The 22,751-nt window shown below is 37.6% G+C and overlaps 3 protein-coding genes across 6 annotated transcripts; 1 reads left to right on the plus strand and 2 right to left on the minus strand.

Annotated features, from left to right (window-relative positions):
* The first annotated feature begins 4,956 nt into the window (after window positions 1-4,956).
* Window positions 4,957-7,923, plus strand: LOC148191295 (uncharacterized). 2 transcript variants are annotated; one of them, XR_015782848.1, is made up of 9 exons: window positions 4,957-5,167; window positions 6,144-6,178; window positions 6,269-6,400; window positions 6,617-6,706; window positions 6,786-6,908; window positions 6,985-7,113; window positions 7,215-7,296; window positions 7,394-7,484; window positions 7,580-7,923. XR_015782848.1 is itself a non-coding variant. In XM_088101604.1 (9 exons), exons 2-9 carry the CDS (start codon window positions 6,155-6,157, stop codon window positions 7,679-7,681), a joined length of 795 nt encoding a protein of 264 aa, XP_087957730.1. In that variant the 5' UTR covers window positions 4,966-5,167; window positions 6,144-6,154; the 3' UTR covers window positions 7,682-7,923. The 2 variants fall into 2 exon arrangements, 1 of the variants encoding a protein (XP_087957730.1); XM_088101604.1 differs by having other exon boundaries at window positions 4,966-5,167; window positions 7,215-7,318.
* A 1,221-nt stretch (window positions 7,924-9,144) lies between these two features.
* Window positions 9,145-10,778, minus strand: LOC148191296 (uncharacterized). Of its 3 annotated transcripts, XM_088102393.1 has the most exons (5): window positions 10,567-10,778; window positions 9,981-10,433; window positions 9,804-9,905; window positions 9,650-9,715; window positions 9,145-9,559 (listed from the first exon to the last, which is right to left on the minus strand). In XM_088102393.1, exons 2-5 carry the CDS (start codon window positions 9,996-9,998, stop codon window positions 9,413-9,415), a joined length of 333 nt encoding a protein of 110 aa, XP_087958519.1. In that variant the 5' UTR covers window positions 9,999-10,433; window positions 10,567-10,778; the 3' UTR covers window positions 9,145-9,412. The 3 variants fall into 3 exon arrangements, with proteins under 3 accessions (XP_087958519.1, XP_087958518.1, XP_087958520.1); XM_088102392.1 differs by lacking the exon at window positions 10,567-10,778 and having other exon boundaries at window positions 9,981-10,560; XM_088102394.1 differs by lacking the exons at window positions 9,650-9,715; window positions 10,567-10,778 and having other exon boundaries at window positions 9,981-10,560.
* A 1,212-nt stretch (window positions 10,779-11,990) lies between these two features.
* Window positions 11,991-15,223, minus strand: LOC148191297 (uncharacterized). Its single transcript, XM_088102568.1, has 8 exons — window positions 14,668-15,223; window positions 14,456-14,543; window positions 14,050-14,229; window positions 13,769-13,948; window positions 13,481-13,654; window positions 13,113-13,264; window positions 12,854-12,980; window positions 11,991-12,258 (listed from the first exon to the last, which is right to left on the minus strand). The coding sequence occupies exons 1-8, from the start codon at window positions 14,712-14,714 to the stop codon at window positions 12,247-12,249; spliced, it is 960 nt and encodes a 319-aa protein (XP_087958694.1). The 5' UTR covers window positions 14,715-15,223; the 3' UTR covers window positions 11,991-12,246.
* Window positions 15,224-22,751: the final 7,528 nt, after the last annotated feature.

Consider the following 22,751-nt stretch of genomic DNA (forward strand, 5'->3'; position numbering starts at 1 on the left):
TAAAACCCTATATAATTAGCAATAATAATTTTGTGTTAAATCAAATTAATGCACACTATAATCAATGCTTATCTCATTAAAGCCCACTTCAAATCTGCTAAATCCCTCTGCTGTGCACTGAAAACCGTGCCACATCATTCTCTGAAACACGCACCACGTCACACACTCAGTGCATTAAAAACGCACCAAGCGCTGCATGCACGCATGCCACTTGTCACGTTGGAAGTTTCGGAAGTCAGAGTGGAGGTGCAGGTGTCCGAAAGTGAGACGCTCATTCGTCTGGAATTGGAAGGAACAAAAGTGATCTTCGAAAACCCTTCCGCTCACCTGCACCATTCATCTTCTTCCTCAGAATCTAAAACCTCCATTTTTCTCCAACTTCTCTCTAAGAACCTTCATCTTCTCTCTACCATTACTCATTTCTTTCAACTCCAATCAACTTTCTGAAACCGTAGGAACGTTCACGGCGTCATGAGCTTTCACTGGAACCGAACATATTAGAATTCTGCATCCGGTAAGCTTTCAAACCCTAGAAACCCTTTTCTGAGTTGCATGCGAACTTGATGCAGCTGCATGTTAGAATATACACTAAGTTCTCCTTCGTTCTTTTTGGTTAGAGTTAGTGAAACACTTGAGAATCACGTTGCGGGTAGGAAATTTTGTTTGGACAAGTTAACAAACGTTCGCGTAGGGAGTTCCCTGCTAGACCAGGTAAGGGAAGCTTATATGTTTAATTTATACTGTATGTTATATGTTCTGATTTGCATGTATGATAAATCTGAAGTTTGAGCTGTTATGGAAGATTACTGATATCTGATATGATTTCTGGTTTTGGTTGATCTGTCATGAACAAGCACTGTTTGTATGTATTATATATGTGTTGATTTTGATTGAAATGCATGTTGATTTGGTTACATATGAATGGAGTATGGTTATTGTATAGTTGGAATGATTAAAATGTTGAGATCTATATGATGATGATATTTAAGGTGAATTAAATCTGGAATGAAAGTTATAAAGTTTATAAATTTGAAATCTGGAAAATTCTGTTAAGGTTGAAAAATCTGAAACTTTAAATCTTCCCTTTGATAAATGACGCTCGTCATCGTACGGTCATAGACCGCTCGGTTTTCCTTAAAATAACTAGAATGGGATTCCTTCATTTGGAAAGAATTCTGCTCGTGAACGAGCGTCCCCAATTGAATGTCTGAGCGTTCGTGCAGCTTAGATGTCTATAAATATTTGAAACTTTATAAATAAGTAACGCTCGGTCTTATACGGAGCGTTCGTCCTAAAGAGCGCTCAATTCCATATTGAGCGTTCGTCCTAAAGAGCGCTCGGTTCCATATTGAGCGTTCGTCCTAAAGAGCGCTCGGCCTTTTGCCAAGCGTTCGTCATGATTTGTGCTCGGTCATATACCGAGCGTTCGCTTTAATAAAGAGTTCGGTCTTAAACCGAACGTTCGTCATTTTCTTTAATTCCTTACCAAACGTAAATAGCGTTCGTCCAAACATTTGAAAATTTTATATTTTTGCGCGTCCGGTCTTTGACTAGTAACCTGTTCCTTTCGAATCCAAAGTTCCTTATATACTCAATTATTCTCTTTAATGTCTATTCATCTAAATTGAGATAATCTGACTCCTTATTATTTAAAAATATTCTAGAGTTGATCTTTTATTCTGAAGTCCTTATGATTTTAATAAGTTCTTTTAAATCCGGTTCTAACGTACGACCTCTTCCTTTTGAAAGTTGAACGTCCGTCTTTTTCAGAGAGTGGAACAAAGAATGAAAATATTATAAACATGAAATGTTAAGATGTTCGAACACTGTATTAATGAATTATACGATTGTGGAATTTGAACGAGCGTTTCAAGGAGGAACGTCTCAGATGTGTTGAATGTGAAATTTGGTAAAGTATGAACCTGGATAAGTTAAGCCTCGCGGTCCATCTTGATATTCCGTGATACTCCTCTTCAAGTAGAAGGGGGTAGTCATGCGTGGGAGTGGCAGGAGGCCCTAGTCCATTGAGTACTTCGGACAGATAGGGTTAACCTCGAGTGGCAGCTGGGAGATTTGATCAGTTACTACACCACTCGGGTGCAAGGACGCTTGTAACTACATGGTTCATACAGTCCGGACGGTCTGTCTTATATACGTATTTCTATGATTGTTATTTGATAAGTTACATGTCGTATATGTGAATTGAAATGTAAATGTATGTGTTGATTGTATAAATTAAATATTATAAGCTTACCCTTGCATTTCCATTGTGTTGTCTACTGTCCATGTACTTTCGTCTTGTCAAAATGCAATGATCATCCGTTGTGGATGTGAGCAGATGGTGGTGCATCCCTTGAGCAAATGCTGGAAGAAGAAAATTTGGATGAAGCTAATCTGGTAGAAGTTGAAGTGAAGGTCGAGCCTTAGAGCGCTCGTTAGAATAGAATTGTAAATGTTATTGTAGTTTGAATGTTCGGCCAAGTATTTTATAAGGTTGTTCGTCTTAATCATCTATCATTCTATTTTGACGCACGTTGTTTTATTTATCTAAGGACGTCCGTTCCAGGTTTTCTCTTGTATGCGTTCTTGAGCGTTCTTTTGTACTGATGCCATTTGGCTTTTAATCCTGAGTAATGCAAAGACTGTTTATGTTACTGTTAATTGTAATTAATTCTCAATTATGGTAATTACTGTATTTTGGGATGTTACACATAACAGAAAATTGCAGTTGACAGAAATGCAAGGTGCGAACATTTTTAAGTGATCTTTTTTAAATTCGCTTTTTAACACAATATTTAGAGTTGAGGCATGTTTATATAAATTTCAATACAAGCTCCTTCTTGGAGACAAATATAAAAAGGAAAATTGGAATTAGATTTTCTTACAAATTAAATTAGCTTATGTGGTAAGCTAAGTTATAAATTTTATAACTTTTTCCATATATTGTATCTAATTCTTTTACTTGTAACTTGTGTATAAGTTAATCTTAGTTGAAGAGAAATTAAATTTATTTATTTATTTCCTATTTTTCCATTAAGAAATGTGTAGAAAAACTTGTCCGAACAGGTATTTCAATGAAAAGCCACCCTGTTAATAATTATATATGACTTCCAAGCTAAAGTTTTGTTAGCTGCCATGTTATACAATGTAATACTTTAGATCCAGATAGAATATGATAGGATAATAATCACCTTATCCAATTTATTGTCTTGTTATTTATCTTGCATGTGTCATTTCATGTATAATCTTAACTATCAGTATTACCATGATTCCTCTGTCACTATATCATGACCACAAGCAATAACCATCAAATCTATCAACATTACTACACTCACTCTCACCCTTTTTTTCTCATTGTCACCATAATTATTCTTATCCTCATCATTATCCTTAGGATTATCATCACTATTCTCATTATTATTAGTATTATCTCATTATTATATTAGTTTCTCATGAGAAGAATTTTCAATTGAGTCCGATTTATTATGTGATCAAATTTTCTATATATTTTTAAATTGAATGTTATTTAAGTTTTGGTTAATTAGATAATGTAGTTGTTATATTGTTTCACTATTTTGTTTATTTATGTCTACCTGTTAAGAAATGTTAGTTATTATAATTAATTAAGAATATCAAATTTAAGGCCGAACGAAGATTGAACACCTGAGAACGAACGCGAACGTTCGCTACGTAAGAATACACGACCGAACGCTATTTTGGCCTACTCAACCACTATTTGGACGAACGCTCGTTCTACAACACCTTTATTTTGGCCGAGCACTATTTGGTCGAGCAATGTAATGACGAACGCTAAGAGACCGAACACTATCAGGGCGAATGCTGTTTGGACGAAGAATACTGTTTGGACGAACGCTTACAGATCAAATACTATGAAACCGAATACTATAAGGTGGAACACTGTTTGTACGAACGCTATAGTACAAATACTATTTGGACGAACGCTATCAGATGGAATACTGTTTGGACGAACATTATTTGCTGAACAGTAGGCCGAACACTGTTTGGTTGACCACTATTTTGCCGAATACTATTTTCCGAACGCTATTTGGACGAACACTAAAGACCGAACGTTATTAGATAGGATACTATGAATTCAAAAACTGTTTGGACGAACGCGATTAATCAATACTACGAGACCGAATACTGTTAGGTCAACACTGTTTAGACGAACGCATATATAACATACTATGAGACCGAATATTATGAGCTCAAACACTGTTTGAACGAACGCTAGAGATCAAATACTACGAAACTGAATACTACGCTATATATATATATATACTACGCTATATACTACGCTATATATATATATATATATATATATATATATATATATATATATATATATATATATACACACACACACACGTGAGTTTTAAAACTCATAAATATTTTTAAATAAGTTTCCGATTAACATCAAATGAAAGTTTTTATTATAAATCGAACAGTGTATAGTTATGGTTCCTATGCAATCCAACCCCATTCATTGTCATCTTAGATAAATAAATTTAATTTCACTTTGTACACAATGCAAGTTGAGATATAAGCATTGGTATGTATATTCTGTTGATAAAATAATATTAATTTTGCAATTTAAAAAATTATAATTATCACTTTTAAAGAGATTTGATAGGAATTGATTCACTTCAACTTAAGTTACTGTTTTTTTAAACTTGATTTATTCTATTCATGGACTATTTGAACTGATTTATTAAACCAAATATATTTTCGTAAGCTATATATTTTATAATTTATTTGAAAAAATAAAGTAAAGCGAAAGTATTATTAAATATAGTAAGGGTGCAAATAGTAAAAGAGTAGTAATAGGGTGACACGCCTACGTGTCACTTACACTCATTTGACACGGTCCAGGTCAGCTTTTTTAAAAAAAAATTGCAATGTGATGGAGGGTAAAAGTGGAAAAACACCTACTGGGGGACGTTTCTTGTTTAGGTTAAGAATCTAAATCCCCATTTCAGTTTTCTTTCAAAACTCGATTTCCACCACTGTTGTATGGTTCCCATTTTCATGTTTGAGGCAGTTTAGTGGTTTGTTGTGAACGTTATTCAGGCGCTGAAGTGGTTTATTGTGGAGGCTTGTGCTTGGTGTATCGATTTGTGTCGCGTGTGTCGTCTTCGGGTTTGAGGTACAGGTTTTTGATTTTATTTTTTCTGTCTTAGGCTTTGTAGTTTTTGTCCCAATGTCATTTTTTGCTATATCGGTTTATTGATTTGGGGTTGTGGGCGACCAATCTCTTATTTTTGGGTTGATGGGAGGTGGGGTTGGTTTGTTGGTGATGTGTTCTATGTTGGAGGTGGGGTTGCTTTGCTGGTAACGTGTTTTAGTAGTACTCTTTGAGACTTTTTTGTAGGAGCTTTATGTGTGGTGCGACAGGAAGCACACTAGTAAAAAGGTTGAGACTTTTGTGTTTGATTTTGACCCTAAGGAAGAAGGGTGTAGGCGTAATAAGGGGTCCATTCGGTTAAAAATTGGGGAGGTGGTTTTTAAGAGTTTTGAGTTTGATTTTGTCGCTATGTCATTGACTGAGGTGGGTTTTTAAGACCCTTTATGCATGCATTAGTTGAGTAATGAGCTGCAGTAAGTGGTTATGTTGTTAATCCTATGTGGTTATTTGTAAATCTGGTTTTGTACTGCCGTAGAAGTTTTTTATATTCAATGAGACAATGAGAGCCTTAGAAACAATGAGACCCTTCACAACCTGCTAAGCCAGTGAGCTTCCAGGACAACCTCTTCTTCCACTCCCAAACGGAATGAGATGAAATTATTCTCCCTGCAGTAGCTGGTTATCTTGTTAGTCGGATGTGGTTATTTGTAAATCGGGTTTTGTACATCTGTAGCAGTTTTTATATACAATATCAATGTCCACATTTTAAAATGCAATAAGTGGTGATATGGTTAGTTATGCATGCATTAGTTAGATACATTGTATTTTTTGGTACAGTAAGTGGTCAATGTTCAAATTTTAATATCACAATTCCACTTTATGCATGCATTAGTTAGATACATTGTATTTAACCAATTTATTAATTTGAACATGTGACTGTCAAGTGAGATACATAGTATTATACAATCAATTTTATTTTGTTTTGTTAAATTTGCAGGATATAGTGATATGGACAAAGAAGTCAGTGAAATGGTAAGTATGGTGTATTTTTATTAATTTACTATTAAATATGCACATTGTTGTATTGAATTAAGTAACATATGGTTTGATTTATACTTGCAGGCCTCACTTAGAGTTAGGCATCGAGTCCAGACACAACATATAGTTCAAGTGAACGGTTGCCTATCATCCTTTCAAAAGGAACGTTTAAAGTCAACACCTTTCAAGTGGTTGGTGGATATGGTTGATGATATGGTTATTTCTAGCCCTATTCTTATAGAGTTAATCAGTAGGTGGGACGTTCAAAAATTGATAACATCGTAAGTTCAAATACCCGAAAGTTGTTGTGTAGAAGTACTATGTGAGGAGTATATAGAACGGTTAAGATTAAAAAATTCTACATTATTTTATTATAATGAAATGTAAATGTGAAAAGGATATTGAGTGATTGGTTATGAACTTTTGGTGTAGGTTATGCTGTTTGCGACTGCGATGGTTGTGTTAAATCAATTGCATAAATCAGGAATGATCACTCGATGTTGTTTCAATCCATTTTTTGCGGTACATTAATTATTCATTGATGTTTGACCTTGGTGAAGTACGTATGTTTGAACTAATGTTACTGATGCAATTTTTGTAGACAACGATCATTGAAAGAATGAAGATTCCTAAAAAAAAGAGAGAATTATTGGAAGCAATAGATTACCATAATTTCTTCCAACCTCAGAGTTGTTCATTAAATCATTTGTTAATTTCTGAATTTGTAAGTACTTCAACCTATACCTTTATCATAACATGTGTTGTTCACTATATTGATGTTTGTGGTTGTGGTTATGTAGTTGTTTGTGCCTACTGTGAGTGATGACCATTGGTGGTGCTATTGTGTCAATTGCCAATCAAGGGAATTTTTCATTTTAGATTCTCTTGGTCATAAGAGGCGGACCAGATATGGTATTGACAAGGCAATGGTAAGAGAAGTTGTTTTGTAGACTTGTTATTTTGATGGAAGTATTATTTTAGAGTAAAAGGTGTACAATAATAATGAATGTGTTGAATACAAATTTCCAAGGTCGGTTGTTTGCAAGAGTTATTCAATATGATAGATAATGAAGCAAATTGTAAGGAGCGACAATTGAAGGTCATTAAAGAAGGTTTGCCAATTCAACCAAATACGTTAGTGACCTTATCCATAACCAATGTATTAGGTTGTCTCATATGTGATCCTTCTAATATTAGTTTAATGTGTAGGTATGATTGTGGTTTGTTGGTGATGAAATATATGGAGTTATGGGACAACCAACCTAAATTTGATGGCAAAAAAATGCCCGATTACACAACGGTTGGTCTTCTTTAAGTATATGTTTGTATTGTTTGATATGGTTTTTGAAAACAGGTTATTAATTATAATATTTCACAACTGTAATATCAATGCAGGAGCAATTACAACTTATTCGACAACAAACGGTTTGTGATTGGGTATTACATGAAGGAAATATGCATAGAAGTACAGTAATGAAGAACTGTGGAATGCTATAGCAAATGAAGAAGTCATGAAGTAGGACAAAATGAAGAATTTGAAGACACTAAAGAAGGGATATAACTTGTAATGATGTTGGTGGAATATGATAGAATATGAAACAATTTTTGTTATCACTTTTTAAGTTGTTTACTATGTATAATGAAGGATCACAAATTGCATTAGTTATGTACTAGTATCACCAGTGTCCAATGTAGTTCCAGGAGGTGTTAAATGACAAATGTCCATTTTGTGTACATAAGCTATTAACTAAATTAGCAGAACATGCAGTGAACAAAAGTTATTGAGCAAATAACCATATAAAACTTAATAGATAACCAGTTACTGTACGAAAAATATTTGACATTGAAATTGAAGTTGAACACTTGTATTGTTGTACATAACCTATTCAGTAAATAACCGAATAAAGTTGTCCATATATCCAGTTACTGCATCAAAGAATTAAAACTTTGATATTGAATTTAACCAGTAATATTCTTGTACAACATAAAATTCAGAAATACCCACATAGGTTTAACAACATAACCAGTTATTGTAACCAAATCAGCGCCTATGCATGACGTGACCGAGCGCTCTGTACACGTGACCGAGCGTTCGCTCTGTCCAGCTGACCGAGCGTCCAGCGTTTCAGCACATCACCGTGCGCCTCCTTTATTGTGACGTGACCGAGTGATAGGTGTAAACTTAACTTGTTTTTGTTGCTTAAATTGTTGTGCTTTTGAGTAAGTTTTAGTGTTAATTCTCATGAAAAGTATATAATTGTTGATATAAGTACAATTTTTACTGTTTAAATGTTTTTTGATGCTTTTGTTTGTTTAATTCGAAGTAAAATAAAGATTGGATACTATGAAAGACTTGGACCAGGCTCAGTGGCGCTGTTCTGCCGAGAGTTTCACGCCCGGGCGCTGAAAAAGGGCGTGATGCAGGACGCTCGTCGCCCAGGACGCTCGTCACATAGCGAGCGCACGAACATTTCATAGCAAGCGGACGCTCGTCGCCCCCTGCACGCACAAGAGGACGCTCGTCCACAGAATATCAAGACGACGCTCGATCTGGTAGTGGACGCTCGTCCATACGTCCGACGCTCGCACATTGACGCTCGTCTAGCGCTCGTGCAGACGCTGGAGCAGATGGACGCTCGTCCAGACGCTAATCCAGAAGGACGGTCGTCCAGAAGTATACGGTCGTCCAGACGCTCTTCCATAACGTCGCTCGTCCAGACGCTCGTCCAGAAGTGGACGCTCGTCCAGAAAATTGGACGGTCGTCCAGAAAAGTGGACGTTGGCCCAGCGAGACACCCGTGACTCAATAATTGGACCCTTCTCTTTAAAAACCAGATCTGGAGTCCAGAACCAGAGAGTTCTGACGGGGAGGAAACCAGAGGACGCTGCAGCCGTGGTGGTGTAGAAAACCAATTCAATAAATAACCACTTGTATGGTTGTAGAAAACCAATTCAATAAATAACCGAATAAAGTTGTCCATAAAGTTAAACACTTTTATTTTTCACCAAATAAACTTCATATAAAACTTATAACATAACGAACATTACATAAGCACTTAATGCAACAACAAATTGATCAACATAAGTTAAGTAGTTCACAAATTTTTCTAAATAACACATCCATGTAACCATGCACAATATTCGACAACAAACAACAACGATAAATCTGAAATACAAGCAAGGAAATTATGAAAGTTTTCAAGTTGTTGCATTTATATTGTTCTTATTTCATCCAGTGCCTTCAGGTTTGTCAAGAGGTGGAATCAATTTCGATAGAATGTCATCAACGGATCGTGTTGGAGGCTTGTTGGTATCAATTGGTATTGATAGACGTACTAGGTCATCAGTTGGGCCCCCAATATCACTTCCAAAAACCTGCACAATCCCAGAGTATCATTTAAAGTCATAGAAAAGTTTACAACATATATAACAGTACAATAGAAAATTGTTCACAAAAATCTTTACCTTGACAATATTCCTCAGAGTTATGTTAAGATAGTATGTTTCACGTATTGGTGAAAAAATTGAAACCTGTACAAATATTATTGGTGGAATCCATATTTTGATGTGGGAATATAAGGTCAATAGCTAAGTATTTATGAAAATGAAATATACTTACATCTTGTAGGATTATCACACTTCCAACTTTTAAGTGTACACCTATTTCAGGATGATCAATGGCCTTGTGGTGAACACTTGCTTTTACAGTCCCTGTTGGATCCTATTAAGAAAGAGGTTCATTTATCACAATTATTGGTTGACAACCTTAGTTCATTTGTAAACAAGCATGACCTACAGATTTCATCTTCACCATACGTCGACAACAATAGCCACATACAAGAAGAACACCTGTATGATAGTAACATAGGCCATGATGTAGACACCACTACAAACACTGCTCAAATCCAAAGCCCCAAAAGTAGCTCCAGCATTGGCGCGAAGAGAGTTAGAAACGTTTGCGTTGCATTTCGTGCTGCTGCTGAGCAGAATAACCGTGCTGGGTGGGTGCCATTTTGCAAACTATTCCAATCACTATTCCCTCTGATTTCGTGCAACTTTTTCACTCTCTAGCTCTCCATCGCCACTACCCTTTTTCCATTTCTTCTAATCATCTCATACTTTATCCATTTATTGCAATATTCCCTTTTGCAAATAAGCAAAGCAAGCCCAAAAACACTAAGGACAGTAAATAATCCTACAGGTTTGCCCAATCGAGAATTTTATCTCTCACGACATTTCCCCCTTTAGTCTAGGGTTTCCGAAAATAAACCAAAAATAAAAAGAAAGATAGACAAATTATGAGAACAGAAGAAAGGAAGAAGAAACTCATACTTTATATTCTTCAAACGGTACAAAGGGGAGAAATTAGAAAGGGGACAAACCTTCCGCGCTCCACATCGATCACGTCCGGTACGAACTTTGCCTTTGGCTTCACCTTCGCTGGTACAAACTTTATATTGTTCGGTTTCCACTTTTGAGTGTCACTTAGTTGCTTTACGATGGCTGACTTCCTCGTTCTTCCACTGGATTATTGTAACTTAAGATTATGCATATATCTCTGATCACTTGTTCTGGTATATTTTCATGTATATTAATACATAACAGAAAATTGCAGTTGACAGAAATGCAAGGTGCGAACATTTTTAAGTGATCTTTTTTAAATTCGCTTTTTAACACAATATTTAGAGTTGAGGCATGTTTATATAAATTTCAATACAAGCTCCTCCTTGGAGACAAATATAAAAAGGAAAATTGGAATTAGATTTTCTTACAAATTAAATTAGCTTATGTGGTAAGCTAAGTTATAAATTTTATAACTTTTTCCATATATTGTATCTAATTCTTTTACTTGTAACTTGTGTATAAGTTAATCTTAGTTGAAGAGAAATTAAATTTATTTATTTATTTCCTATTTTTCCATTAAGAAATGTGTAGAAAAACTTGTCCGAACAGGTATTTCAATGAAAAGCCACCCAGTTAATAATTATATATGACTTCCAAGCTAAAGTTTTGTTAGCTGCCATGTTATACAATGTAATACTTTAGATCCAGATAGAATATGATAGGATAATAATCACCTTATCCAATTTATTGTCTTGTTATTTATCTTGCATGTGTCATTTCATGTATAATCTTAACTATCAGTATTACCATGATTCCTCTGTCACTATATCATGACCACAAGCAATAACCATCAAATCTATCAACATTACTACACTCACTCTCACCCTTTTTTTCTCATTGTCACCATAATTATTCTTATCCTCATCATTATCCTTAGGATTATCATCACTATTCTCATTATTATTAGTATTATCTCATTATTATATTAGTTTCTCATGAGGAGAATTTTCAATTGAGTCCGATTTATTATGTGATCAAATTTTCTATATATTTTTAAATTGAATGTTATTTAAGTTTTGGTTAATTAGATAATGTAGTTGTTATATTGTTTCACTATTTTGGTTCTTTATATTTATCATTATAACCACCATTATTATTGCCTCCAATCTTGCAACATATTTGTGTTTTAAGTATGATATACATCAAATATTAAATGTTTATCAAAATCTTATTATATGGTGTTATCTTCTCATGACTATCAAACTAACTCTTATATTTGATTATCATCTAGCACAATACGAGAAACTATTGGGTCATGTACAAAAGAACCAACCAATGGCCTAGACCCGTGAAATAACAAATTAAAAAATATATTCAGTTTAATATCTATGCATTTTTCCACTCGGACATAAAGGTAAAACCAAAAAAGACGTGCATCACATAATTGGATGTGCAATGGTAATAATAAACCAAAAAACACTATTTCATCGCTTCCAAAATCTCCAATCCACGTTCCCCATTGGGCACCAGCTAATTAGGATGGCAATAAAGTACAAAAATAAACCTACAAACATAAATCTACAAACATGAAGGAATTCCCCAATACCCAACACTAGCTTTTACATTTCCTTTGCATTCAACCTAATATTACTTCCTCCAACAGCATGCGGTGGTCAGTCTCCCATAACCCATTAGGTCAAAATCCTAAATCTCCTCCTTCAGTGTTTCCTCTGCAAAGAAGCCAAAATTGTTAGTTCTCTGTAACAGTACAATGCAATCACGTCGGTTGATAATGCATACACTAAAAAGTCCTTTTTCAAATTAAAAGCCAAGCATAAGGGAAGGGAAAGTGTGTATCTGTTGATGGATAAAACTCAAATTTTCAAATACATACAAAATTTGTGTTGGTGGTGAGCAAATTCCCTCAAGGGGCATTTTTAACTTTATTTCGTATTGTGCGGGTATCATAGTATCACTTTTATTACTGTGTTCAGCACACAGCTCAGAACTATCAGTAAACAACTGTACATATAGTAAAACTCTCCACGACCAAAAATTGGTTCGAAAATTACAAAACTAGTCGACAAATAACCAACTCTACACGCTTACTCCAGAGGAATAAGACATTAGTTTATTTAAATAATTTTTTATTACACACAGTGGATATTACAGCAATCATCAAATAATTTGGTTGGTCATATGCAATGCAGATGCAACAATACATAAACCACATCCACATAATTCGACTTAAACAAAATTTCGTATATGAAGTTCAAAAAAGTAGTCTACAATTTTCACATAATTTCAAAGAATAAAATGTCATACCTTTCGCTTGTGTACTCGGCTCTTTCTGCTGCTACCTTTACCAGATCCCATTACTTGCTCTTCAGTTCTATCTTCAAAGGGTAATGTTTTGATTTCATCATAGAAACTTTCTGTTAGACCTTGCAACCTGAAATAGAAAAAGCACAAAAGCTAAGAGAGAAAAAAATGTATTTAAACAAAAATACTATCACACATTTAATTCTTTTTACTTGTTAGGAATGGAGAAACAAAAGGAAAACATTCCAAACACTTCCCATACCCATTTCTTGATTTCTTCAAGTATTTTTCTCGCTTCCTCTCCTGTTTCGTAAGAGGAACACGAGTGAACATCTCCTCCTCTTGCTGAGCGCGTTTCTCCATCTTGGAGACAAATCTATCAACTTCTTTGCTAGCTCCCTCAAAATCCCTCACCTGAGTAGAGTAGTGAGCAGCCAAAACAAACCATTACGTAAAATCATTAAATGCAAGTTCGGATAATAGTTCAAAAAATATTCTTAGGAGTTAAAAGTACTTTCGAGAAGGATGCTCTCTTTGTACATTTGAGTCTGAAAATACTTTTGAAAGGAGTTTACCTGAAACCCAAGCATACTATAAGTCATAATGATTCAGCACTAAAAATAACTTTACCTCTTCAGGTCTTTCCTCCATATCATTCATCAATGTCCTGATATAATCACTCTGCTTAGCTTGTTTCAGAATTTCTTTTTCTCTTCGCAAGGCATTTCTTTCATGCTTAGAAGGTTTTTCTAGATCCATAGAAGTAGGGGCAAACTTTACAGGTTGATATGTATCATGTCCATCCTACATCATATAATAAAAGTTAGATAGACCAGGAAAATACCCTTTTCAAGATATTACCACCCTGCGTACACCAAATTTTACACCATTTATAATATCACATATACACTGACTGACCTGCAAGGTTAAGTCTACTTTGCTAACTAGCATGTCAGGATTGGGACGATACTTTGATGCATCCTCACTCTTATGGGACGCATCTGGCTCCGTACTTTGAATATCACTTTTGGCTGCATTTTCACCAGCCTGCACTAGTTTCTGGATTTGGTATTGTTGTTTTCTGTCAATTGGCCGAATCTGCAATGGAAACCAGGAAGTCAAATGTTTAACACATAATACAATGTAAATATACACATGGAAGCCCTTGAAGATCAACACACAGAAGGATAAAACTATACCTTTTCCAAAAACAATCTTATCTCTACAACACTTCGAACAACAGGGTGATCTTCTATTGATAACCCTTTAGCCTTCCGCAATAAATAATAAACAAGGGATTGACAATAATTCAAAAGCAGCAAATTCTTAGCCTCAAGGTAGCTAAATCCATCTGCTGTAGGATTCTGACCTTCTTTCACCTGGTATAAGAAACATCGAGAGACACAATAATAATAATAATCATATCTATCACGGTATATTTAGCTATAACAAGAAAACTTATAGAATCCCAAAAAGGCCCAAATTGCGAAACTTCATGTCCAAACAACAGAAAAACTTCTTTTAAATCTTAATATTATATGAATTTGAAATGACGTTAACGGAGTCCTTAAAAAAATTACTTAAATTGAAAAAAGAGCCACCCACTTTGGCAGTTAAAGATTGAACTTTAAGCCTCCCAGTATCGAGCCCTTCCTTCACCTCTTTCAACAACGCCGCAAGTTTAGGCGATTCTCTGCGAAAAACGACAAGATTTTTAAAAGATAAAGGCTCCAATTTATTACTTGCGTATCAGAAAATTTGAAGCAAACACAAATTGATGCACGTTCAAGGAAGAGGAACAATTTAAAAAAACCTACTCTTCCTTGATAATGTCATCATCTAAATGCTTCGCACTGTTTTCCATGACTTGAAGTGATTTTAGTCGGTGATAAAGGATCTAATCGGTGGAGAATGGTCGTGAAGCAGAGACGAATATGTGGTTCGGTGGATCTGGCAGACGTGAGGAGTTTGAGATTCTGAGGTGAAGAATCTCATGAGAAAAATGACTCGGAGGCTTCGTTCATGAGGAAATTGTGAGAGCGAGATATGAGGTTTGTGGTTCACATGTGAGGAAAGGCGAGAATGAAGCGTGGCTGATAAGGTTGATGACGCGACGAGAAGAGATGTGCCTGCGAGGAGAGCTGACGATGATTTTCTATAATCTCCAATCCTGAACCTTCTTTTTGTAGGAATGTGAGTGATTAAAATTTGATAGAAACAGAAATTAAATTATTGATGAAGAAAGGTTAAGGGGAAAAATGAACAGAAAGGGAGCGAGAAAGATTCAACGACCAAAGACAGAGAGAAGGTGACGGCTTCTTGGCGGTGGATGGTATTGACAGTGAGATACTGCGGCGGAGGAAGGGATTTGTGAAACTGAGAACGGGGGTGCCCAAATAAAAAGAACAATATTTTACTATTTGCACCCTTGCTGTATTTAGTAATACTTTCTTTACTTTATATTTTCAAATAAATTATAAAATATATAGCTTACGAAAATATATTTGATTTAATAAATCAGTTCAAATAGTCCATGAATAGAATAAATCAAGTTTAAAAAAACAGTAACTTAAGTTGAAGTGAATCAATTCCTATCAAATCTCTTTAAAAGTGATAATTATAATTTGGACGAACACTATTTGGCCGAACACTATTCACCACACACTATTCACCGAACGCTATTTGGACGAACGCTGTTTGGCCGAACCCTATTTACATAGAACTATTTGGCTGAACGCTATTTGAACGAACACTATTTGGCCGAACACTAAAACCGAGCACTATATTGGATTCAACACTATTAGGCCGGACGCTAAAACCGAGCAACATATTGACATCAACACTATTAGGCCGAACACCATCTTTGATTAATCACTATTAGACCGAACGTTAAAACCGAACATCATATTGAATCCACTACTGTTTGGACGAACGCTCATAGATCAAGCTTCATTAAGTCCGAACACTAAATTTCACGAACGTTCCCTATGAACGATCACTAACAGAATAAACATCATGAACACCGAACGCTAAGCATCACTAATCTACCAAGACCGAACGCTTAAGATTGAAACCTAAGAATACCAACTTCAGGTCGAACGCTCAATATCACTACTATACCAAACGAACGTTCAAGATTCAAACTTAAGAATATGAAATTTAAGGCCGAACGAAGATTGATCACCTGAGAACGAACGCAAACGTTCGCTACCTAAGAATACACGACCGAACGCTATTTTGGCCTACTTGAGCACTATTTTGACGAACGCTCGTTCTACAACACCTTTATTTTCGCCGAACACTATTCGGTCGAGCACTGCAATGACGAACGCTAAGAGACCGAACACTATCAGAGCGAATGCTGTTTGGACGAACGCTATAGATCAAATACTATTTGGACGAACGTTATGAGAATAAATACTGTTTGGACGAACACTATTTGCTGAACAGCAGGCCGAACACTGTTTTGTTGACCACTATTTGGCTGAATACTATTTGCCGAACGCTATTTGGACGAACACTAGGGACCGAACGTTGTTAGTAAATATAATATGAATTCAAAAACTGTTTGGACGAACGCGATGAATCAATACTACGAGACCGAATACTGTTAGGTCAATACTGTTTAGACGAACGCATATATAACAAATACTATGAGACCGAATATTATGAGCTCAAACACTGTTTGAACGAACGCTAGAGATCAGATACTACGAAACTGAATACTACGCTATATATATCTATATATATATATATATATATATATATATATATATATATATATATACACACACACGTGAGTTTTAAAACTCATAAATATAATTTTGCAATTTATAAAATTATAATTCTCACTTTTGTTTCGGTAGATATTTTTGGGACCGAGAGACTAACCTGCTGATGTGTCTGGGCCGCTCGCTCGCTTCCAAACTCCTGCTATTGGCCGATCGGTGTTGGCACAAACCGATCGGTCTCCTTCTTGACGAGGGAGGATGTACCTGCAAAAGGTACTCCGACGCCCAAGTTAGGCGTGTGATTTTGAGGAGCCTCGGCTCTTAGTTGAATGTTTTGTGAATGATTATCACTATTGAGTATTTGAGAGTAACGTAGAGTAAATAATGCGTAAGTGGAACGTACCTGGCTTTCGGCCCTGGCTTTGTATTTATAATTTACCTCATGGATCCTAAGCTGATATAAGCCCAATAAAATATAAACAGAATAAGATATAAATAGATTACCTGAATATGCGGTTGGTTGTTTGTAACCACTCGGTTAATATTTTATACTGTACACTATGCCCCCCAAGTCCGAGTTAAGCGTTTGGCTTTAGCCATGGTAACTGTAGGACTGATGAGTTTGAGGGAGGCTGCGTTTGCGGAATTGAAAGCGTTTTACTGCTCGACTTTCAACATTAACCGAGCGGGATTTACCGCTCGTCCTTCAACAGGAACCGAGAGGAATTTACCTCTCGGGCTTCTACGTTAACCGAGAGGGCTTTACCTCTCGACGTTCGACATTAACCGAGCGGGATTTACCGCTCGTCCTTCAACATGAACCGAGAGGAATTTACGTCTCGGTCTTCAACATCAACCGAGACGGCTTTACCTCTTGACCTTCGACATTAGCCGAGCGGGATTTACCGCTCGTCCTTCAACATGAACCGAGAGGGATTTACCTCTCGGGCTTCGACATTAACCGAGCGGATTTACCGCTCGTCCTTCAACATGAACCGAGAGGGATTTACCTCTCGGCCTTTGACATTAACCGAGCGGGATTTACCGCTCGTCCTTCAACATGAATCGAGAGGGATTTACCTCTCGGCCTTCGACTTTAACCGAGCGGGATTTACCGCTCGTTCTTCAACATGAACCGAGAGGGATTTACCTCTCGGCCTTCGACTTTAACCGAGCGGGATTTACCGCTCGTCCTTAGACATTAAGCGAGAGGAATTTACCGCTCGTTCTTCAACATGAACCGAGAGGGGTTTACCTCTCGGCCTTCGACTTTAACCGAGCGGGATTTACCGCTCGTCCTTCAACATGAACCGAGAGGGATTTACCTCTCGGCCTTCGACTTTAACCGAGCGGGATTTACCGCTTGTCCTTAGACATTAAGCGAGAGGAATTTACCGCTCGTTCTTCAACATGAACCGAGAGGGATTTACCTCTCGGCCTTCGACATTAACCGAGCAGAATTTACCGCTCGTCCTTCAACATGAACCGAGAGGGATTTACCTCTCGGCCTTCGACATTAACCGAGAGGGATTTACCTCTCGGCCTTCGACATTAACCGAGAGGGATTTACCTCTCGGCCTTCAACATGAACCGAGAGGGATTTACCTCTCGGCCTTCGACATTAACCGAGCGGAATTTACCGCTCGTCCTTCAACATGAACCGAGAGGGATTTACCTCTCGGTCTTTGACCTAGGAGTGCTTCCTAGGGAACGGGCTTTACCGTTCAGCTTTGTTGTTCCTCCATGCTCCTCGTGGTCACCGTTGGGTTTGCCGCTCGGCCCCACGGTGGGCGCCAAAATGTTTAAGTAGATATTTTTGGGACCGAGAGACTAACCTGCTGATGTGTCTGGGCCGCTCGCTCGCTTCCAAACTCCTGCTATTGGCCGATCGGTGTTGGCACAAACCGATCGGTCTCCTTCTTGACGAGGGAGGATGTACCTGCAAAAGGTACTCCGACGCCCAAGTTAGGCGTGTGATTTTGAGGAGCCTCGACTCTTAGTTGAATGTTTTGTGAATGATTATCACTATTGAGTATTTGAGAGTAACGTAGAGTAAATAATGCGTAAGTGGAACGTACCTGGCTTTCGGCCCTGGCTTTGTATTTATAATTTACCTCATGGATCCTAAGCTGATATAAGCCCAATAAAATATAAACAGAATAAGATATAAACAGATTACCTGAATATCCGGTTGGTTGTTTGTAACCACTCGGTTAATATTTTATACTGTACAACTTTTAAAGAGATTTGATAGGAATTGATTCACTTCAACTTAAGTTATTGTTTTTTTAAACTTGATTTATTCTATTCATGGACTATTTGAACTGATTTATTAAACCAAATATATTTTCGTAAGCTATATATTTTATAATTTATTTGAAAAAATAAAGTAAAGCGAAAGTATTATTAAGGTTTAATGTCTCGGTAGGTCCCTATTTTCGGCATGAATTTCAAATAGGTCCCTTTTCTTTTCGGCGTCTCAATTGGGTTCTTTTTTGTGTAAAATTGGAGCAATTAGGGGTCTGCCGTCAAATTAGACAAACGGCCGTTTAAGTTTGCCTACGTGTTATTAAGAATGATTTTGAATTAATTTTTGTATTAAAAAATGGATTTGTTCTTCAAGGGCAAAAAAGGAAAACTGGGGCAAACCCTTTTCATATAATCCTCTTCATATCATCTTCTCTTAGCCATTCCTCTGATAACCTCCAATCGCACCTCACCGGCGTTAGCCACGACAAACAGTGGAAGGAGCAGCCTTACGCACCTGCAGCAGCGCGACGAATCGAACATCTACCACACAGATTTGCGTCTCACAACACCTCCATTACAGATCTTGCGTTTGTGATAGATAGTGATATCACTTTCAAGAGTAAAGAATGGGTGACAAGAAGAAAAAGGCTCAGATGTTTGTGAAACTAGTGTCTGCTGCCGGCACTGGATTTTTCTATGAAAAGAGAAAGCCGAGACAGTTCACAGAGAAGCTTGAGTTTCGAAAATTTGATCCGAGGGTTAATCGTCATGTTCTCTTTACAGAGGCTAAGATGAAGTGATTTGGTACCTTGTATGGCTTCATTTCCCTTTAACTGGATCATTCTTATACTTCTCTCAAAGGGCTTTCTATGTTTTTGTTGATTTACCTTGATTTATGTAGTTCTGGGTTAGATTTGTTCGGTTTAGATTAGGAAATTACCTAAATAAGAGAGGACTGTGGCAACTTTGTGTTAGAGTTTTGTAATGATTGTTTCAGAGAGGACAGTTTATAATTAACTGTCCAGTTGCCTTTTCATTGTATAAATTCTAAACCTCTGTTCTTGTAAATGTGACTTTGAAGAAATCAGACTGAATAATATTGTTTCTGTGCGTTTTACTCTCTCTTTCTCTGTTCATCTCCTTCAGCGTTCGGCTAGGGACGTTCGTTCTCCAGTCGCACATGTTACTCATACCGTTCGGTCATCCACGCTGCAGTACTGTGTGTTCGTAGCGTTCGTCTAGGGACGTTCGTTCTCCAGTCGCACATGTTACTCATACCGTTCGGTCATCCACGCTGCAGTACTGTGTGTTCGTAGCGTTCGTCTAGGGACGTTCGTTCTCCAGTCGCACATGTTACTCATACCGTTCGGTCATCCACGCTGCAGTACTGTGTGTTCGTAGCGTTCGTCTAGGGACGTTCGTTCTCCAGTCGCACATGTTACTCATACCGTTCGGTCATCCACGCTGCAGTACTGTGTGTTCGTAGCGTTCGTCTAGGGACGTTCGTTCTCCAGTCACATACGCACTCATACCGTTCGGCTGTGACGCTAGGTGCAAACCCTTGGTTTTCCTTCTTTTCCCAACAAATCTGGAATCAACACTCTAACTGCTCAACTTCAATACAACCTTTAATATTGTCGTTTTTGGTCAAGCATTGGTTACCACTAAGTGGCATTGTTGTTGGAATAGAATGTCTAACTTCTGTTCACATTCTCACTGGCCCTCTGTTTGTTTGCTTCGTTTATTCTTGGATTATGCCAGCTCAAGTAAGGCACTTAAAAGTTAGTTTGCAATTACGGTTGAGCTCAATTATGTAGAGATTTTTTTCCCAGTCTCTGCCTACTGCAACCATACAAACTCCAACCTTTGACTCCTCTCATCCGTAACCACCTCAACGCCTTCATCATCTATCATACACTTCTCACAGTACTCACCTGTATTCACTAGGAACCATCAAGAACCACTCGGGCACAAACAAAACAAATTTTGAGTTTCTCTTCATGTCTCCAACAGTCAAAAAACAGGAACAGTGAGAAGCACGGTGAAGTTAGGTTGTCGGAGAAGAGCGAAGAAGGAGAAGGTCGCGTTGACGCTGGTAAATCTTCCTCCTATGGTGACCGTCATCGCCGGTGGCTGTCCTATCTTGACGGAGCGTGGTCGCGCAACGGTCGCCTGACTGGAGATCTCGAGGGGTCGCGACGGTTGTGGACGCTGGTGCAGGAGTGCTTTGCCCGAAGTGAAGCGGGGCGCTGGGAGAAGCCCTGGTGGTGACCGGCGTCGTCGCCGGCGGTCCTGATAGCGAATAGCATCGTGACCTCTTGTAAGTTCTTCATTCGGAAGGGATTTCCCCTCCGCGCTTCCAATCGAAGAAGAAAAGAAGAACCGCGCTTCCAATCGAAGAAGAAAAGAAGAAAAGGGTTTGCCCCAGTTTTCCTTTTTTGCCCTTGAAGAACAAATCCATTTTTTAATACAAAAATTAATTCAAAATCATTTTTAATAACACGTAGGCAAACTTAAACGGCCGTTTGTCTAATTTGACGGCAGACCCCTAATTGCTCCAATTTTACACAAAAAAGAACCCAATTGAGACGCCGAAAAGAAAAGGGACCTATTTGAAATTCACGCCGAAAATAGGGACCTACCGAGACATTAAACCTATTATTAAATACAGCAAGGGTGCAAATAGTAAAATATTGGAAAATGATACTTGAACAACCTCTTTTGACAACATTTAGACACGGGACAGGTGTCTAAATGGGAGTGGTCCACGTGGAAAATCAATTTGAAAATGAAATCTGACGTGGAAAGGGGGTGGGCAGGGTTTTCAAGACGTGCCTTTCAAATTTGAAATTCATTTTTGGAAGAATTGTAGAGAGAGAAGCGCGAAGGTTGAGAGGGAGAGTGTGACCTAGAGAGAGGCCAAGAGAGTTGGAGAAAGGGCGTTCGAGAGAGAGAGGTCTGACGGAGTGCTTGCCGGAGTGCCGCCGGACAACGTTGAAGGCCTGTCGGAGCTATTCAAGCCCTCCAGCCGGTACCGATTAACGGCCGCCGCAGCTCCGACGTTGGCCAACGAAGCGAAGACGGGATCGTGTTCCGTCCGGCCCAGCGAAGTAGGGGCGCGTTCAAGGTCTCGCTTCGTCCCACCTGCTTCCGTCCTTGTGTCGGAGCGCCGCCGGAGCGTCGCCGGAGCATCGTCGGAGTGTGGACTGTTCGGTGGACGAAAAAGAGGGGTTTTCCGAGTTGTTAGTCCCACCCACACATTTTTCTTCCTGTGTGTTCGAACCGGCACACGTTGTGTTCATTGAAGGTTCGTTTTTTTTTTATTTCAGTGGAATGAAGCTTTAATCTATGTATGATGTTGTTTGTGGATGATTTTGGTTATGTATGATACGTTGTTTGTAAGCTGTAAAAATATGACTTGTTCGATGGCGGTGAAATGTTGTTTATGTATGATGGAGGTGGTTTGTTAATAGTATTTGTTGGATGAATTAAATGTGTGGTGATTGATACTATGGACATGAGAACATAAACATTATTCCTTTGGCGATACTGAAAATGTGTCTCCGAAGTGGGAAAATTTATGGAATACAGGACCTCCAAAAGTAATGTAATTTCACTTTTTAGATGAAAATGTGTCTCTGAAGTGAGAAAATTTTTGTGCTTTACCCGTAATCTAGATATTTGATAAGTTATTAGATGAAATAAATGTGGTGGGATGACTTGGGATTTTGGAAGGTCCTTTTATATAATTAATGATACTGTGTGTGTGGTTGTCCATTTCATGTTTATCCTTTATAAATTGACATATAATTGAAGTGTAATGGATTTTCTTGTGTTAATGATTTTTATAGGTGTTGTTAAAGCATGTTTCAAGGCTGAACAATATAATAACATTTGATAGTTTATTCTAATTTTGAACT

The sequence above is a fragment of the Vigna umbellata genome, chromosome 11 (genome assembly GCF_029865625.1).
Source record: "Vigna umbellata cultivar VRB3 chromosome 11, Vumbellata_1.0, whole genome shotgun sequence".
Taxonomy (NCBI): Eukaryota; Viridiplantae; Streptophyta; class Magnoliopsida; order Fabales; family Fabaceae; genus Vigna; species Vigna umbellata.

Bases quoted from the DNA above. Each gene is read 5' to 3' on its own strand.
- LOC148191295 (XM_088101604.1), top strand. From the start codon at position 6,155: ATGGACAAAGAAGTCAGTGAAATG. The intron at 6,909-6,984 runs GTAAGTACTTCA...GTGGTTATGTAG, and splicing joins ATTTGTTAATTTCTGAATTT to TTGTTTGTGCCTACTGTGAG. The intron at 7,319-7,393 runs GTTAGTGACCTT...TTTAATGTGTAG, and splicing joins TTGCCAATTCAACCAAATAC to GTATGATTGTGGTTTGTTGG.
- LOC148191296 (XM_088102393.1), bottom strand. The intron at 9,716-9,803 runs GTAAGTATATTT...ATATTTGTACAG, and splicing joins GTGTGATAATCCTACAAGAT to GTTTCAATTTTTTCACCAAT. The intron at 9,560-9,649 runs GTAAAGATTTTT...GGGATTGTGCAG, and splicing joins CTCTGAGGAATATTGTCAAG to GTTTTTGGAAGTGATATTGG.
- LOC148191297 (XM_088102568.1), bottom strand. From the start codon at position 14,714: ATGGAAAACAGTGCGAAGCATTTAGATGATGACATTATCAAGGAAGA. The intron at 14,544-14,667 runs GTAGGTTTTTTT...CGTTTTTCGCAG, and splicing joins GATGACATTATCAAGGAAGA to AGAATCGCCTAAACTTGCGG. The intron at 13,655-13,768 runs GTCAGTCAGTGT...TATATGATGTAG, and splicing joins AAGTAGACTTAACCTTGCAG to GATGGACATGATACATATCA.